This window comes from Podarcis raffonei, chromosome 6 (genome assembly GCF_027172205.1).
Source record: "Podarcis raffonei isolate rPodRaf1 chromosome 6, rPodRaf1.pri, whole genome shotgun sequence".
In the NCBI taxonomy this organism is placed as follows: Eukaryota; Metazoa; Chordata; class Lepidosauria; order Squamata; family Lacertidae; genus Podarcis; species Podarcis raffonei.
In genome coordinates, this window is record NC_070607.1 from 22,428,878 (window position 1) to 22,446,784 (window position 17,907).

Below are 17,907 nucleotides of genomic sequence, written 5' to 3' on the forward strand. Positions count from 1 at the left end.
TAGTTCAGAAGAATTATTGGTCTCTCATATGATTGCTCATGGGAGCTTGTAACTTGAGACTGAACTGAAAGTGGAATTGATTTTCATGAAGACTTCAAACTGCACTGAAAGACATGCCGAGATTTTTAAGGGCAACGAAAATGTTTGCCTTTTTCAGAAACCATTGCACTGACTGGCCAGGAGGAGCCATGTGACCAATCCAGGAAGCACTGTTCTTATTCTACTTTTATTTGATCTTAGCGATTTTGGCACATAGCCAATCTGATGGGTGCTTAATGATGTTGTTTGACTGGATGCGATCACCCCAAACAGGAAAAATCCGGGTGGTGGTGGTGGGGGAATGGTGCCAGAGCACTAAAGGATATGTTGGTCAATGGCAGCAAACAAATTTAGGATTTTTTTTTAAAGAAAACATTCTCAATGTTGCAAGTTTAGAAAATAACTTTAGTATCTCCAAAACATGTTTTTTCATCCTAAAAATCAATATGGGCAGATATTTGTTGCATCCTGAATCACAATCAAGGCAAGATTGTGTGAAGGGACATGAAATTGGATATTGGACTTTCAGTGCCATAATTTGACCAATTCCATCTGTTGGAGAATTGCAGAACTGTACTGCAGCATCAGTGCACCCACACTGAAAGCCCCAGTTTATAAACCACTGCTGCTCTGCAACCCCTGACTGTTACAAGCTCTCATCAGTTGTCCTGTGTGCTTTCATAGGCAATTGCATTGGGGACCAAGAATATTCAAGCAAGCACTTTATAACCTTCCTATTGAGAAAGGGCAGAATTTACCATAAAGTGGATTTATAAAATGATGCTTCATTTAAAGTGTTGTGTCCCAGCTGGATTTGTGAAAAATGCTTTTTTTAATGCATAGTTGTACCAAAAGCACACGTCTAATGTGTTGCATGGGAAATGCTGTGAAGTGGACCTGGCTCACATGTCATGTTAGAGCAGAAGCTGTGATTTAATGTGAATGAGCAAAAGCCTTTTCCCCCCTTACAGTTTGTGGTTTGTTTTGTGGGAAAGCAGACAATGAGCCTGGGTTTGCACTTAACAACAAGCCAGATTATTGCAGGGGAGGAGCAACACATCCTTAAATTTCAGCAGCATATACCGTATTTTTCGCCCTATAGGACGCACCGGCCCATAGGATGCACCTAGTTTTCAGGGGGGGAAATCAAGGAAAAAAATATGATTCCCCCCCCCCCCGCAGCTCTGGGAGCAGTGGACAGGCTGCACGCAGCCTGTGCGCTACTCCAAGACCTTCTCCCTGCTTTTGCGGGAGGTGGCGGAATTCCCCCACCTCCCGCAAAAGCCCACAGGAGCCCCGTGTGACTCCTGCGGGCTTTTCAACCAGGAGGGAGAAGGGACTGAAACGGCCAGTCAGTCCCTTCTCCCTCCTCGGGGAAAAGCCCCCAAGAGCGGCGCGCTCTTTAAATGGTGCGCAGCTCCTGCGGGCTTTTCTAGGAGATGGGGGAATTCCCCCCCCCTCGTAGAAAAGCCAGCAGAAGCCGCGGAACCCCTTTAAAGAGTGCGAGGCTTTTGCGGGAGGTGGGGGAATTCCCCCATCTCCCGCAAAAGCCAGCAGGAGGGAGAAGGGACTGACTCTGCCAGTCAGTCCCTTCTCCCTCCTTGGGGAAAAGCCCCCAAGAGCCGCTCGCTCTTTAAATGGTGCGTGGCTCCTGCAGGCTTTTCTAGGAGGTGGTGGAATTCCCCCACCTCCTAGAAAAGCCAGCAGAAGCCACGGAGCCCCTTTAAAGAGCGCGAGGCTTTTGCCTGCTTTTGCGGGAGGTGGGGGAATTCCCCCATCTCCCACAAAAGCCCAAAGGAGGGTTGGAGAGTAGCGGGAAGGCGTCGCGTGCCTCCCCGCTTCCCCCCATCCTCTGGGGCTGGCGATGGGGGAAACGCTGCTTTCCCCACCGCCAGCCTCGAAGCTGGGTTGGAGAGTAGCGGCAAGGCGTCACACGCCTTCCCGCTGCCCCCCATCCTCTGGGGCTGGCGATGGGGGAAGCGCTGCTTTCCCCCACCGCCAGCCTCAAAGAGCAGACTCTCCTGGCTTCAGCGGAAGCAATGCGAAGCCTCCGGAGTGCAGGCTTCGGAGGCTTTGCGTTGCTATCGCTGAAGCCAAGGAGTCTGCATTCGCCCCATAAGACGCACACACATTTCCCCTTCATTTTTGGAGGGGAAAAAGTGCGTCTTATAGGGCGAAAAATACGGTACTAAAATGCTACTTCTTTTTTAACTATGGTTTAATGTGATGTGCAAACTCGAGCAATGGCCCTTTAATAACTGCAAAATAATTAACACATGTCAGATATGGAAGTTAAATTTATTTATTTGTGTGGATTTTGTGCTAATTATTAGTGATGTACTCTTTGCTTTTTGCCCTTTATCCAATCAAAATTGTATAATCTTTTCTTTTCTCTTTCCATAGGGGATGCTTATTGAAGGACCACCAGGACCTCCAGGACCTCCGGTACATATGTGATTTTTAAATTTCTCTTTTTTAAAAAAAAACAACCCAAAGAAAACAAATTTTTTTTTGGGGGGTAGTATTAACTGTGTTCAATACCACCGTAATAAAATGAATGCAGATATTTTGCATAGCAGCTCATGAGTCCCATGTAAGATGTGGTTTTTTGATGAAAATAGATTGGGGCTTTTGGAAAGTGGGCTGCTTACATCGTTGTGCATTTCTTTTTGAGGAACCGATAATTGGCTCAGATAGAAAGCACTTTGCTGGTCCTTGATCCAAAACTGGCCACAGTCTGAACCACTACTATAGAAAGTAATTCAGCACAACCACTCAATGTTGTTGTTTTTTAATCCACAGGGTCTTATGGGTCCCTCAGGAACACAAGGCCCCACTGGACCTCCTGGTGACCCAGGCGATAGGGTAAGTTGGTGTGGGTTATAAATGAGCACGAGGAAGGCATTATGTCCCAAACTGGGTGGTTAGAAGCATATAATCCGGCTTATGAAATAAACTTCCCAAACCTTGGTAATGTCAGCTAAGGCAAGGACATCGGGTCTGATGCCTTAAGAAACCTGAATATCATTGTAACAGTTAGCTTTGGTGCATCAGGCGCATAGTAGAATTTTCTGAAATCTGAGGGAGGTGGGACTCACTCTGATGGTGGTTTTGACAGTTCTTGCTGGGCCCGTCGCAGGTCAGACTTCAGACTCATCAGAACTGAACTGAAAAGGTGGAATTGGACAAAGGCTGCTGGATAGCAGTAGGCCTCCTTTGTCCCAGTACATCCAGGACTCTGAGGCTTAAGAGCACATTGCAACCTTCAGTTAACAAATGAGGCCCTCTGTGCCATTCCTGCCCTCTCTAGATGACCTGATGGATTCAGTGCAGATGATGGAAACAGTAGAGAGGGGTTAATTTATGTCTTGAGGGCCTCAGGGCTTCTTCCACAGGTGCCCTGGATATCCTTGTGCAGTGTGGGAAACATAGTAATGAGTGGGTCAATAGGAAGTGCATCTGATGGAATTGCTTCCCATTGCATCTAATGGAAGGGGAACTTTTCACATCTCCCCAAGTGGAGAGTTGCAGAAAGTGTGATAACTTTTCTTCTGACTGAGAAGAAGAGAAGAAGATGAAGAGTTTGGATTTGATATACCGCTTTATCACTACCCGAAGGAGTCTCAAAGCGGCTAACATTCTCCTTTCCCTTCCTTCCCCACAACAAACACTCTGTGAGGTGAGTGGGGCTGAGAGACTTCAGAGAAGTGTGACTAGCCCAAGGTCACCCAGCAGCTGCATGTGGAGGAGCGGGGAAGCGAACCCGGTTCCCCAGATTACGAGTCTACCGCTCTTAACCACACCACACTGACTGAGAATGAAAGGTATCAGGATAGACAGTCCATTGGCACCCAGTAGTCATTAAAGCATCTTTTAGTGAGATTTGATGGGTCTCCCCCTCGTCCTGTCCCAATCATGTCTCTTTGTCTCTATGGAATGGAATGGCTTTGCTTATTGTTCCTATTTCATATTGACAACAGTAGCTGCTCTCGTTACAGTATCAGTGGCATAGGCTACGCTCCCTCTGCCCCATCATGAGTATGCTCACTTTATCGGCACAACATCACCAGTTTGCAAGGTTGCATTGCTGAAGTAGTTCTTGCATACCCCATGCCGCCAACTCATGCGCCAGCTCATAGAATTTGGCTGAAATGATCAGATTGATAAGGAGGGCTGTTGTTGTTTAGTCATTTAGTCGCGTCCGACTCTTTGTGACCCCATAGACCAGAGCACGCCAGGCACTCCTGTCTTCCACTGCCTCCCGCAGTTTGGTCAAACTCATGCTGGTAGCTTTGAGAACACTGTCCAGCCATCTCGTCCTCTGTCGTCCCCTTCTCCTTGTGCCCTCCATCTTTCCCAGCATCAGGGTCTTTTCCAGGGAGTCTTCTCATGAAGTGGCCAAAGTATTGGAGCCTCAGCTTCAGGATCTGTCCTTCCAGTGTGCACTCAGGGCTGATTTCCTTAAGAATGGATAGGTTTGATCTTCTTGCAGTCCATGGCACTCTCAAGAGTCTCCTAAGGAGGGCAGCCCAAACAAAAGGCGTAGCTTCCTGTTCTGAAGCAAATTTAACCAAACGACATGCAACCTGAATAATTTGTCCTGTTCTCATGTATACCAGGGAAGCTATTTAGCCAAAGTTATGGAAGAGTGTTTCTGACATGTCTGTCTAAAAGGCATAGACATAGCCTATTCCTAAACATATGCGCCAGCCTAGATACCTGAAATGCTAGATGGATATATCCACAGTGTCTGCAGCTGACCTGATAGCCCCTTATAGCTTTTGACAGATCTGCTTTAATAAGGATAGGCCTATCTTCATGAAAGGATGTACTACATCCTTATTGTACATCTTCCCGTCTTGCATTACTATTTTTAAAATATTAAAATAATTCCTTCTTCTAACACTTCTGATATCTAGTAAAGTTTTTTTTTAAAAAAAAAAAATTCCCAGAACTTCTGTGCCACATTGAAACAGTATTGAAACAGTGGCACTGGCGGAGGCTCTCCAGGGTTTCAGGCAAGGGATATTCCCAGCTCTTTTCCTCCCGATAAAAAAAGTCACCCTACACTGAGATAGTACTAGATGTTTTGGAAATATTAGTAATTTATAAAATTTGTAATCATGGAGAAAGAAAGCAGTTGGATGGGAGACAGGTGGCTAAGCTGGTTCCTGGTTTCTTTTTAGTCCCTATTGTGTATTAAAGTGTATGTGAAATTGAGTAAACAATAACAACTATACATTGCCCATCTGGTTGGGAACTGAAATAACTTGTGCAAGGAACTGTGTATTCTGTAATTCTTAAAGGTGGATCATGGGTCTGATGATAATGATCGCAGAGCATTGTGGAAGGAGAATTTCACTGCTGAGGAACAATGAACGCCCTAATCCTTGCATTCTGCATTTCTGTGGCTCCTGCAATTTAGCCAACCTTCAATGTTAAATAATTATAGAGGGAAATGCACTGCTTAGCGGCTGTTTTCAATGTGCAAGAGGCTGCAATGGAGAATATATGTCCTATGGCTAGCTAGATATTTACAACCAATTATTTATATCTCTACATCTCGTTTGCATCTCCTAGGGCCCACCTGGACGTCCTGGTCTCCCAGGAGCTGATGGTTTAGCTGGACCTCCAGGTACCATGTTAATGTTACCGGTAAGTCTTGTTTTGCTTTGCAAACACTATCCTTACCAGAAGCAAATGGAGATAGTGGTGTAGAATAATTAACCACTGACATTTTTTCCTGAATGGGTCACCAAGTTCAGGGATGGGGAAGCAGGTGCCATCCTGAAGTTGCTGCTCTTCAACTCCCATTGGCCAGAAGCTCCTTCTCCTTCATCTACATCCAGGCTGCTGGATAGATAGTAAAAATTGAAGTCAGATAATAGTAATGACAGAATTCCTCCTTGGAAGCTCAGCCTCCTTGGCACTGTGCCAGAAACCTTCATTGTATTCAAACCATAGAACAAAAACAACACTTAACCCATTGTTCACGATGATGTGTTGTAGTAACAAAGAAAAAGGCTTTATGGCGATGCCTTCGGCTAGATTCAACAAAACCTTTTCCTTTGTTCTTAGTGCTTTAGGAATGAAATTTGCAATTTATAAACAAGAATTCATATTCGTACAGCTTGTCAGCCTTTCCATTCTCGATTCTTCCTCTGCTGTTGCTGCTGCTTTGATAAATAGAGGTGAGGTGGGGTAGAGAAGCAGGAGCCTTGCAGCTCTCCTGATAACGACACTACACTACACGACACTGCAAATCAGTATTAGTAACCATCAGCTATCTTACGTTAGCAAGTTAGTCAGTCCATATCTGAACCTGTAGCAAGTTAAACTGAACAGTGAAAAGAAAGGAAAGATCCCATTCTAATTACTGAGCTTATTAAGCCAAACTCAACTTGGATTCCAGCTCAGCTCCTACATAAGCTCTGGCCTAGTCTGGCATCCCTAAAACTTACCAACAGCGGTGATGGCAGTGAGAAGCATTTGGAGATAGCTGCTGTCTGGGACGACATAAGTCTTACCTGAGAAGCTTCTCAGGGCAAAGCTTGAGCTCTACTAGGTCCTAAGTAAGGACTCAGTTCCCAGAGATCTTTGCACCGGGATGGCTTTAGGGTACAGTTAGCTAACATGGGGTTCTTGGACTGCAACTTCCACAATCTTTGGCCACTGGACCTGTGGAATAGGATGGATGGGAGTTGTAGTGGAAGAACATTTAGACGGCATCACATTGGCTACCCTTGCTTTATCATCGCTGCAGCTGGAAGATATGTAATAGCCAAGGAGAAGGACGTGGATGAACATGGGATGGGCTTGTGGTTGGAGAGCCCCCAAGCTTTACCACATTCCCTGCATTGTCCCCAGGGTCGTGATGATGCCTGGCGCTCAGAATGAGTCCACAACAATGCTATTTTTGGTAACCGTTTCTCAAGCTTTCAGACCAAGTGGCATACAAATAACCGCCTTTTGATCGAAGAAGCCAATTTCTTCAAGAGCTTGGGCAATTACGGCTTATGTCTAACCTGCTTGGTTTTGAGATATACGTTTTTCTGACAAATTCTGTCCTCCTATATGCAGTTCCGCTTTGGTGGCGGTGGCGGCGACAAAGGCCCAGCCATCTCAGCACAGGAAGCTCAAGCACAAGCTATTCTTCAGCAAGCCAGGGTAAGAGTGAAGCACACAAAGGCATTGGGAACTGTAACTTGTTAGGGGTCCCAGGAACTGTAGCGCTGTGAAGGGTAAACTACAGAACCTGCGATTATTTGTGGGGAGGGAATATGTGCTTTAAGCGTATGGTGTGTACACAGCCTAAGAAACTAAAGGTGATGGGTTATTGTCCTCTGAGAGAAGAAGCTCTCTCCCTCTTCCCCATAAATCCTCACAGGTTCCCAACATTTCCCCCCCCCCATACTTTCTTCTGAGAAAGCTAGAATTTCCTTACAGCAGGGGATATTTTTCTTTATCAAGGTCCACCTTGGGGTGGCAGCATGTGTGTGCAAATCTGTGAGGTGCAACATGCAAGCAGTGACCAGTACCAAAACCAGTTGTGGGCAGGCCAGAGTGGGTGGGTACAGAACCAAAGCTCTTCCCCACCTTCTCTCTCTTTCTCTCTCTCTCCCCCTCTCTTTATACCATCCCTTTTTCTTTGCCTCTCTGCTACCCCTCTCTCCTTTCCTGCTTCGTCCCTCGGGACACAGATTGTCCACCACTGCCTTTCAGATTTGGTCCAAGGATTAAATGGGGAGAAATTTGTGAGAGAGGAAGAAAGAGAGGGAGACAGACAGACAGACAGACAGACAGACAGACAGAGACAGAGAGACAATGAGAGAGATGGCTCTCCTCCTAAGCTCCTGGAAAGAGGGATTGTTTTGTACAAAAATGAATGTCAGTGTTTCTCAAACCTGGGTCTCCAGTGTTGTTGGACTACAACTCCCATCATCCCTGCTAGCTAGGGATGATGGGAGCTGTAGTCCAACAACAGCGGGAGACCCAAGTTTGAGAAACACAGCATTAGGTGTGGATTTTGCAAAAATGGATTGAGATTCCTAGGACTGCATGCACACAAGTTTTTGGATTTTGCATAGGGACCATGTCATAGTTTGCATGTAGAATGTCTGAATGCTTTTTTTGGTTTTTGTTCAAACCACAGATTGCCATGAGGGGACCTCCAGGCCCTATGGGACTCACTGGAAGACCAGGTCCTGTGGTATGTTAAACTACGAAACAAATAATCATTGTCCACAGTTATCATCTGAGTGTCATTATAATGAAAATTTGAGCTGTCTCTGTCTATCACAATCACTGGCATTTTTCTAACTGCTTATATTCATTCAGAAATATGAAGGATACTCATTTCAATGCAGAGCTTTAAATAATAATTAAAAAAAAACCTGGAAGGTCTCAGCCAAATATCTAGTTTAGATAACAAGTGGAGCAAGATTACAGGCTTCTTTGCCAGAGTCATACAGGGCTGAGTTTTGCCATTGTTTTAAATGTTTAAATGACAAAAGCGGAGCACTCGACCTGCGGTTGCCAAATCACCTGAGCAATTTCCCCCTAATGATGGTTTCCTCTTTTACAAAAATGATACTCTGCTGAGAGAGATAATCAAATGATTCACCTAAATGCTCCAGTTAAGCAGTTACTATCTCTTTAGAAGCTATCCAAGTGTATTTACAACAATATAAAATGATGGTTAGTACAACCAAGATTACAGGCTTCGCATAAAGCCTGCAGTCTCCTGGGATATATATATATATAATACATAGACATAAAGGCCAAGAGAAAGTGCAGCATTCAGAGTGAAAGGATATATTTAGTTTTTAATGTAGCAGGCAGTGTTTCTGACCGGCAAAGGCAGGTTGGCTAGCACAGTGCCTCAGTTGTGATTCTGATCATCCCTGTGAGATTTCAGTGAAAGGAAAATGATAGCACTAGGCTGAAGTTTTTAGCCCAGACTTTTTTCTCTGGGTTCACACAAGTAAAGGAAAAATATGCCTGTCAAATTGGATTAATCTCTGGCAATTTTTACTGATTTCCAAAGTGGGGGGGGGGTTACCTTTATAAATAAGGCATCAGAGGAGAAACAAGTGTTGTGTTCCCTTCAGTGCTTTAAGATAGCTGTACACTCCCCTCTAATCTGCTCAAATGGAAGCAAAGAAACTGTCACTAAGCACTTTGCAAATTCACTCTTTGAGGCAGCCTCAAAAAATTCTTAAAGGGGGCTTTGCTTCAAACAGTGATTTTGCAAAGTGCTTTCAGCTGCCTCATCCTTATTTAAAAAATAGCTGGAGTGATGTTTGAAGCAGGGAAAGCTGCTTCAAAGAGTGTTTTTGCAATGCCTTTCAGACAGCTCCCGCGTCACTCTCATGTATCGTTTTGGAATGGAGGGCCATGGCTGTATTAAAGCCCTTTACAAATACCAAAATATTTTGAAGTGGTTGCAGGTTTCCAAGCACCTGGCAGCCAGCTGGTTGTCCGTCATTTGGAAATCACACACAAGGGATTTTGAGAGGTCAGTTGGGTTGCCCACCTCTGACTCATGTGATGTTATAATGACATCATGTGATTGACAGGTGGATGGCCCCGCCTACCTATCAAATTTCACCCACAAAGCCAGTCCTGATGTGGACTTGGCTTGTTCCTGAGCCTGTTCTAAAGCCCTAGACACAAATGTTATTATAGCACAGCAGGAGGAAGTGGAAGCACTGCGCTTCCTTCTGTTTGTCCCCTGCCAAGATCCCTAAAGATCACATGGCGCATTTTGGGAAATCATGTTTTATTTTGTAAATGTGAGACATCAGAAGAGTGTTTCGCCCACTGTTCCAACCCTCTGCTGTTGCACTTCTGTAAAATCAGTACAAATGTTGATTAGTGAGATGAAGCTCTCCATCCCAATATTTCTGGCCTATACCCATGTAGCTACACTACCAGCTCATGCTGCATAAAATAATTTCCTGGAGTGGGCGAAACAGAGCTGCTCCTTCTGGCGCCCCTTTATCATTTCAGTCCTGGACTATCAGGATAACCTTGTGGGTACTTGCTGATAGCAGAGCTTAACCTCCAGGTATCTTGTGTCGGATGATGTCTTGCAACCTGGCAGCCTTTCTGCAAATCCATCACTGAAAGTGCCTACGCATCCCAAGGAAGCTGAATAACCTATTTTATTATTACTTAATGCCAAAATATAATTTTCTTTTTCAAAGCAAGGCATTGTGTGGATTAAGGGTTTTAAAGGAGGCCTACCAAGCTTGTGTGAGAGTATTTATTTATTTTTTGAACCACTCTTCATCCTGATAGTTTCCAATACAGTACAATAAAAACATCAACAAAATTATAGAAAGAATACCTGTAAATACCCGTTGCTGGGACTCGCAAGTGGCGAGAGAGCTATTATGGTGATATTCTGCTTGTGGACTTCCTGTGGGCATATGGTTGGCCACTGTGAGAAAAGGACACTGTAGTAGATTGGGTATTAGGTCTTATCTATCAGAACTCTTCTTATGTCCTTGCATTTTTCAAAACTGAGAGGCAACAGATCACACAACTGAAAAGCGGACAGAGGTCATAAAGCCAGTTTAAAGACCTGAGCAAATAAAACTGTCTTGAGCTGGTGCAGAAAAGACTGTAGTGCCAGCACCAGTTACATAGTGTGTTCCATAGTCAAAATGCCTCCCCGCCACTGCAAAGAGGTCCTCTCCCTTGCACATGAAATACGCAGTGCACTGCAATAAGTGATAGTACTCTGTGAAGGAACTCATCTAAAGATCCCAATGCATGGGTAGTCTGTATTCTACCAGGCATGCAGAGTGGCTTATCAAAGACTTGACATTTCCCTCGTTTTCAGTCCTGGACAGGAAAATAAAAACAAGAGGTTCACCAAACTCCTGATGAACCACCACATGTATCATTAGAAGTGGCAGAGAGGCTATGCTAGCTTCCTGGCAGGTGGATGGTTGATGGTTGCTTACCAGGAGGCAAGGTGGGGGGATGTTGGCACAGGGCAGTGGTGCAGCAATAAAACTGCTAGCACATTTGCAAAGCTAAGCAGGGTCCGGTATGGTTTCAAATTGGATGGGAGACCATGAGTTGAGATTCTTGCATTGCAGGGGATTGGACTAGATGACCCTCGGGCTATCTACCAGCTCTACAATGCTATGATTTTATGATTCTGTGAAATGCATTGGTAGAGCCAACCAAACATTCCTGCTGGTGAATTTGCACCATGCCAACCTCCCTGCCTGCTTGCCCCCCCTTCCTCCCAGGAATCAACACTGATCCACCTCTGGGAACCTAGCATAAGAGCTCCACCCGATTTGCTGAGCTGATTTTGTGTAATGCACATCTGGTGTGCTGTGCTGAGCATTGCAGATCCTGTAATATATTGAAGCCCCACATCCAGTTAAATATCCCTATCTCAAGTGTATTTATCTGATCAGAAGCATAACCTGTTGCTTTCAGTGGAATTTATTTAGCAAGCTATAAGACACAGCCAAAATCTCAGCCAGAGCTTAATGTGAGTCAAGGGTTGTATTAAAAAGGTTAGCAAAGAAATTGTGGTATTTTGCCATTTTCCATTTAAGCCACTAGGAGGCTGTAGAAATCCAGCTGTTCTGATTTGGAACAACAGCAAAAATGATGTGATGTGATTTTTTTAAAAAAGCTTTCACTTTCCTCTCAGTACACTTTGTAATACACTATCAGAAACATAAATACATGCCTGAATTTCCAATAAGAAAGCATTGAAGGAGTTTCTTCTTAAGCAAAGCTATGAGTATTATATGCCCATAAATCAACTATGATTATGCTTTTGGAAATCCAGATCTTGTCATGTGCTTTTAAAAGCACCTGTGAAGATTGGCTCCTACTCCTATCCTCCACTTTCCTCAACCTGAACTTTCTGCTTTGCTCGATTTATGGCTTGTGCCTTATCTCTGCTGCTTCCTCAAGGGTGGGGAAATACCTCACTTTTGGGAAGAGGGGAGAAAGCAGGCAGAGGAGGGGTTCCATCAACACCCACCTTATGGGTGTGTGGGATGCAGCTTTGCACCAGCGGGTGATGCCTGCTGTTCTAAAAGAGGCTGTAGTGTGATGACTTCTCAAAAACCTTACCTTGAATCCAGAAGTTTGTGATATCTACCACCCAGCCACAAATAGTTTATGTTTACGGATGTGGTGGTTCTTCAGCTTCAGATACTCTTGTAAGGGCAAGATAATTTGGACCCATTATTTAGGCCTGGGTTTGGGACAAAAGCAGTCTCGATCACCCTGATCAGGGGTTTTCAAGAAAAATTCTTAAAGCATTTCAATATTGAACCAAATTCAAGGTGTTTGTGACACAGGACATATTTATAAAGTCCTGTTCAAATAAAACAGAAAAGGAGGGGTGAACAGCACTCCCAGCACACATGCTTGCTGGCAGAGCTTGCCTTAGGTTTTGGATGCTACTTGCTTTGAGCTAAATAGGACCATAACCTCTATTTGGTTGTTAGCACTTTAATTATGTGTGCAAAAGTGTCCCAAACCATTGTGGTCAGCCGTGCAAAAGCAGTACTTTTCTGGCTTCTAAAATGTGACAGGTTAAGCTGAAACAGTCCTTTGTTTTTGTCATATAGGGTGGTCCTGGTGGTTCAGGAGCCAAAGGTGACAGTGGAGACCCAGGTCCTCAGGTAAGACTACATTACCGGCCAGCCTACCATTTCTCTTCCTCCCCCTGGGGATTTGCAGTGGCCTGCAAAAAGTCTTGTTCCAGAGGAAGGCGGCAGCAGCAATTTGAGGTGGCTGCTCTGAGCCCAACAGTTGAGGGAATTGTCCTTTAAGGCTGACATTTCAAAGCCTTGTTTGTCTAGTACATGTTTACAACAGGCATTTATCTCAGTCAATAGACAGATCATGTTACTTTGGTCTCGGATAATTAAAGATGTGAGATCTTTCCACCCCACCCCATTGCACGTATTCCTGCCTTCCTGAATACTAACATTACCTATCATCACAGTTTTTGCTCCCCATTCAAAGCACCAGCTAGCTAGTAAAGTTCATGCTGGCCTATTTATTGTAGGTTTCCCATTCAAAGCCCTCTTTTCCATTGTCCTGTGCTATTGCTCTTCTTAACCCCTTTGTGGGCTTGATATTACTTTTGCAAATGTATTACTTGCCTGGGACACTTATCCACAAGAGTAAATGTGGAATGTTTCTTTAGGGTGTGGAATATAATAAATGCTTGCTGTACTCCTATGTAGAGTCTCTCTCTTTTGCTGTCGCATAACCTCAGGCTGTGATCTTATGAAATACCACACTGAGAAGATTAAATGCCACTATTAAAACAGGACTTCTGTTTTATAAACTGGGGTTCTGCCAAGCAAGAGTAAGAGATGGGTGCCTAGACATTGGTCAGATTAGAGATGGAAGATAAATCTTTTCCCTCCACATTTTGAAGTGAACCAAACTAATCTTAAATGCAGATTGGAACACAGCTATCGTTTGCTCAGCTTCTAAATTTTTCAATATAGTTTCAGATTTTTAAAAAAATGTGCGCAGAAAATTAATTTTTATAGGAAAATACATACGATTTTGAGGGAAGGCTGTATGTAAAATGCATACAAAATGCAATCAATTTAAATGTGAGGGTTCCTTTTTTGGTGCATTAAAAAAAAAACCTACAAAAAATGGGACAGAACTGATAACACAGGACAGTAATAAGCTGATTTGTCTATTTTTAGGTATAGAGCGCAATTGGAAATGAAACTACAGGTGACAGGTTCCTCAAATTCAGATTTTGTGGAGTCTGCCACTTGCTTTAAGTATAAGACATCAATTTGGCCATGGTTACAATATCCCAGAACAGAACACCGTCCACTCTGCCCTCCATGGTTGTCATAGCAACGTGCTGAAGTTTGATTGTCCCACTACCGTAGCACTGGGTTCGACATGCCAGCTGCTTTGACATGCCATCTCATAGAACCTGATCATAAACTACATCATTGTGGATTAGGAACTCCAAAGCGAGCTCTCACTGTCAGGGGAGTCATCTATGGGGGCCTGTGGGGGGGGTAGCTCCCCAATATTTTATCGAAGGTTGCCTCCCCACCAAATTCTATGGCAATCCTCAAAAGGACGGACTGAGATGAAGATGCTTGGCCCTGCTGTGTCTTTTTGAGGTTCTCCAGGGACTCACAGTGTGAAGCATCTTCGCCCCGCAGAAAAGGAAGGCAGATGATGGTGGGTGGGTAGGAGATGGCTGAGTTGGCCTGCCCAGGTTGGTGGGGACGGTGGCACGTGTGTGATGTCATGTTGGGTGCAACTCAGCCCTGCTGCTCACTGTTAAAGGTAAAGGTACCCCTGACCGTTAGGTCCAGTCGCGGATGACTCTGGGGTTGCGCCGCTCATCTCACTCTATAGGCTGAGGGAGCCGGCGTTTGTCCACAGACACTTTTCCCGGGTCATGTGGCCAGCATGACTAAGCCACTAATGGAGAACCAGAGCAGCGCACGGAAATGCCGTTTACCTTCCTGCCGGAGCGGTACCTATTTATCTACTTGCACTTTGATGTGCTTTCGAACTGCTAGGTGGGCAGGAGCAGGGACCGAACAACAGGAGCTCACCCCGTCGTGGGGATTCAAACCGCCAACCTTCTGATCGGCAAGCCCTCAGCTCTGTGGTTTAGACCACAGCACCACCCGCATCTCTGTTACTCACTGATACACAATGTCAAAGAATCCCACTGTACAGGTTTTTAGCCCTGGAAACAAATTATAAATCCTGCTACACCTGCAGCCAGATATTTTATAGATAGTTATTACTGGAAGATTTTTTTAAAATAAATTATTGCTTCTTATTTTCTTTTACTAGAAATTGATTTTTAAAAAAAAGTTTTTATTTTTTTTTACAGCCTTCAGTGGCCTTCTAATACATGTCAGAGGGACTGTACATTAGGGCCTCAATTTGAGGTGGATGGTAATTAATCATAAAGCCTTCATGGTGCTTGTGATTTATCTTTAGTGCTTATAGTGAATATGTCTTTCTTTCAGGGTCCTCGGGGTATACAAGGTCCAGCTGGTTTGCCTGGGAAACCTGGCAAAAGGGTAGGTATTGAGTGCTTCGAGGCAGCTCACATTTGGTGAAAGGAAGTCTCGCTGAATCCCGGAATGACAGCAAATTAACTCTTGACACTTCGGGTTTGGTATTAAACTTCTGCCTTTTGCAAAAACGTTTCAGGGTCGTCCAGGTGCAGATGGAGCCAGAGGGATGCCAGGGGAACCTGGTTCCAAGGTGAGTCAGTAAACATTCAAAACAGTTTTGCATGCATTTTCTCCAGGGTTGTACCTGTGCTAAATCCCTTCATTGAAAACTTACAAATGGGGGTCACATCTGACGGACTTTTCAGAGTTGCTTTTTGGAACGACGAATGACAATTCATGGATCGCATCAAGATGTTTAAGTAGCTGCTCCCGCACTTTTACACCCACTGGTGCAACTGAAAGGATCAAGGGCATTTGCGTTGGTAGCCTTGGCGTGCTCCTTCACACAACACTAGTTGGAGCTGCAACTTGTGGGGATGGCATGGATGGATTTTGGTTTATAACATTTCCTTATGCAAAGAGGCTGTTGCTAGACAGGTTCAGCCGTGCTCACCATAACTGAATGTGTTTCTCATGCCTTTGAAATTTGAATCAAGTTTAAGGCGGTCAAAAAGCTTCTATCTTTGGATGGGCACAATCTAGCACTGGGTAGACAATGTCTCTCCCCCCCCCAAGTTTTTATTAGTACAATTCCCATCATTCTCAGTCAGCAACAGTCAGGGGTGATGGGGGATGTAGTCCACAGCAATTGGACGGCAACCTTTTTGGCTGTACCTGTTCTGTCCCCACCTAGGACCAACTGCGTAGAAGAAGGGATCTATGTAGAGCAGGGGTCAGCAAACTTTTTCAGCAGGGGGCCTGTCCACTGTCCCTCAGGCCTTGTGGTGGGCCAGACTATATTTTTTGGGGGGAAATGAATGAATTCCTATGCCCCACAAATAACTCAGAGATGCATTTTAAATAAAAGGACACATTCTATTCATGTAAAAACACTCTGATTCCCAGACCGTCCATAGGCCGGATTTAGAAGGCGATTGGGCCAGATCTGGCCCCCAGGCCTTAGTTTGCCTACCCATGGTGTAGAGCAGGGGTCAGCAACCTTTTTCAGCCGTGGGCCGGTCCACCGTCCCTCAAACCATGTGGTGGGTCGGACTATATTTTGAAGGAAAAAATGAACGAATTCCTATGCCCCACAAATAACCCAGAGATGCATTTTAAATAAAAGGACACATTCTACTCATGTAGAAACACACTGATTGCCGGACCGCCTGCGGGCCAGATTGAGAAAGCGATTGGGCCGCATCCGGCCCAGGGGCCTAAGGTTGTCTACCCCTGGTATAGAGGTTCCGTTGTGTATACTCTTTGGTCCCTTCCATTCCTTGGGTGGTCCTTGGGAGTGTGGCACATTTCAATAGTCCCTCCTTTAAAGGACAGGCCCATGCTTGCTTTCTATATAATCACAAATTCACAGACTTGTAGAGTTGAAAGGGACCACAAGGATCATCTAGTCCAACCCCCGGCAATGCACGAATCTTTCACCCAATGTGGGGCTTGAACCCACGACTGTGAGATTAAGCATCTCATGTTCTGCCATGCTATCTCACATCATAGCCCTAGGTCACGAGTCATTCATGCTCATGACAGGAATTAAAATGTTGCCTGGGGCAACACACATGAGTCTTTCATGAGAGGAACAACTGGCTCACTGTAGCATACATACAGTTGTGTGCACTCACCCAAAGGAGAAAAGAAGTCTCCATTAAGCCCCAGGCTGTTCCCTTCCCATGCACAACATTGTGCCCACTTGGGGATAAATAGTATCCTAAATTGCTTGTCTTAGTTGATTTTAAAGAGCTGTTTTGTTTGCTTCAGTGGCTTGTATCCAATGCAGTGCTAAGTAAGCATCCTGTGCAAGGATATATGCTTGTGCAATGGGGCTTTCTGCCCTCCTCCCACATGCCCCCTAAATTTGTTCTGCCCCCCCCCCAACACTCTGGAGGAGGGGAGGGTGAGAGGTGCATGCAATCATAGGAGAGGAGGGAAGGTCCTATTGCACAAACAGAAATCCTTGCTTAGCACTGCATCGAATGCATTCCTATGTATTGCTTCCCATACACACCATGTTACAATGAAATCAAATGAAATGGATAGTGCTCTCAAATAGGATACCTGTGTCTACTGAGGATGGTGTAGACCTTCAGTTCTATAGATCAAGTTTAGATTCCAGGTGTATGCATGCAGCTTCAGGCAACATCCAACTTGAAGGCAACTGTTTCCCACAGTTAAATAGATTTGCAGACCCTTACAAAATGGAACAGCAAATTGCTAAAACTATTATTTGTTTTCTCCACTAGGGTGACAGAGGTTTTGATGGCCTTCCTGGTCTACCTGGTGAAAAAGGTAACAGGGTAAGAAAAGATGCACATTTATCTGAAAGCCTGTGAGAATGTGGGCATAGTAAAATTTCACCTGAAGCTATTGTCCAAAGCAATTGCAATTTTTTCCGTACCTGATACCTTTCCAATGCCACCCTATTCTGGCACAAAGCCCATTGAATTCAATGCCCAGGTATGTATAGGATTGCAGGCAATTGAAGCTTTCTGCACGACTGTCTTGGCATCCTTCCTGCTAGCCAGACTACAATTTATGCTTAAGGGAAGTAACTAACAGCCAAATTGACTACAACCTGAAGTCACCAGCCTGAAGTGGAACCTGGAGTTTGAAGTGAAACAAAAAGAAAGCACTGTTCTGTTGACTAGGCAGAAGGGCTTGCTTCCAGCACTGGTTC

General features: G+C 44.7%; 1 protein-coding gene across 4 annotated transcripts in view; it reads left to right on the forward strand.

Moving 5' to 3' along the window:
• Window positions 1-17,907, forward strand: part of COL11A1 (collagen type XI alpha 1 chain) — a 255,976-nt gene that overhangs the window by 105,888 nt on the left and 132,181 nt on the right. For all 4 annotated transcript variants that reach the window (XM_053391592.1, XM_053391595.1, XM_053391593.1 and 1 more), the window contains 9 exons: window positions 2,443-2,484; window positions 2,842-2,904; window positions 5,620-5,694; window positions 7,120-7,206; window positions 8,192-8,248; window positions 12,657-12,710; window positions 15,069-15,122; window positions 15,256-15,309; window positions 17,474-17,527. In XM_053391592.1, coding sequence (XP_053247567.1) covers window positions 2,443-2,484; window positions 2,842-2,904; window positions 5,620-5,694; window positions 7,120-7,206; window positions 8,192-8,248; window positions 12,657-12,710; window positions 15,069-15,122; window positions 15,256-15,309; window positions 17,474-17,527 — 540 coding nt within the window. The remainder of the gene's footprint in view (window positions 1-2,442; window positions 2,485-2,841; window positions 2,905-5,619; window positions 5,695-7,119; window positions 7,207-8,191; window positions 8,249-12,656; window positions 12,711-15,068; window positions 15,123-15,255; window positions 15,310-17,473; window positions 17,528-17,907) is intronic.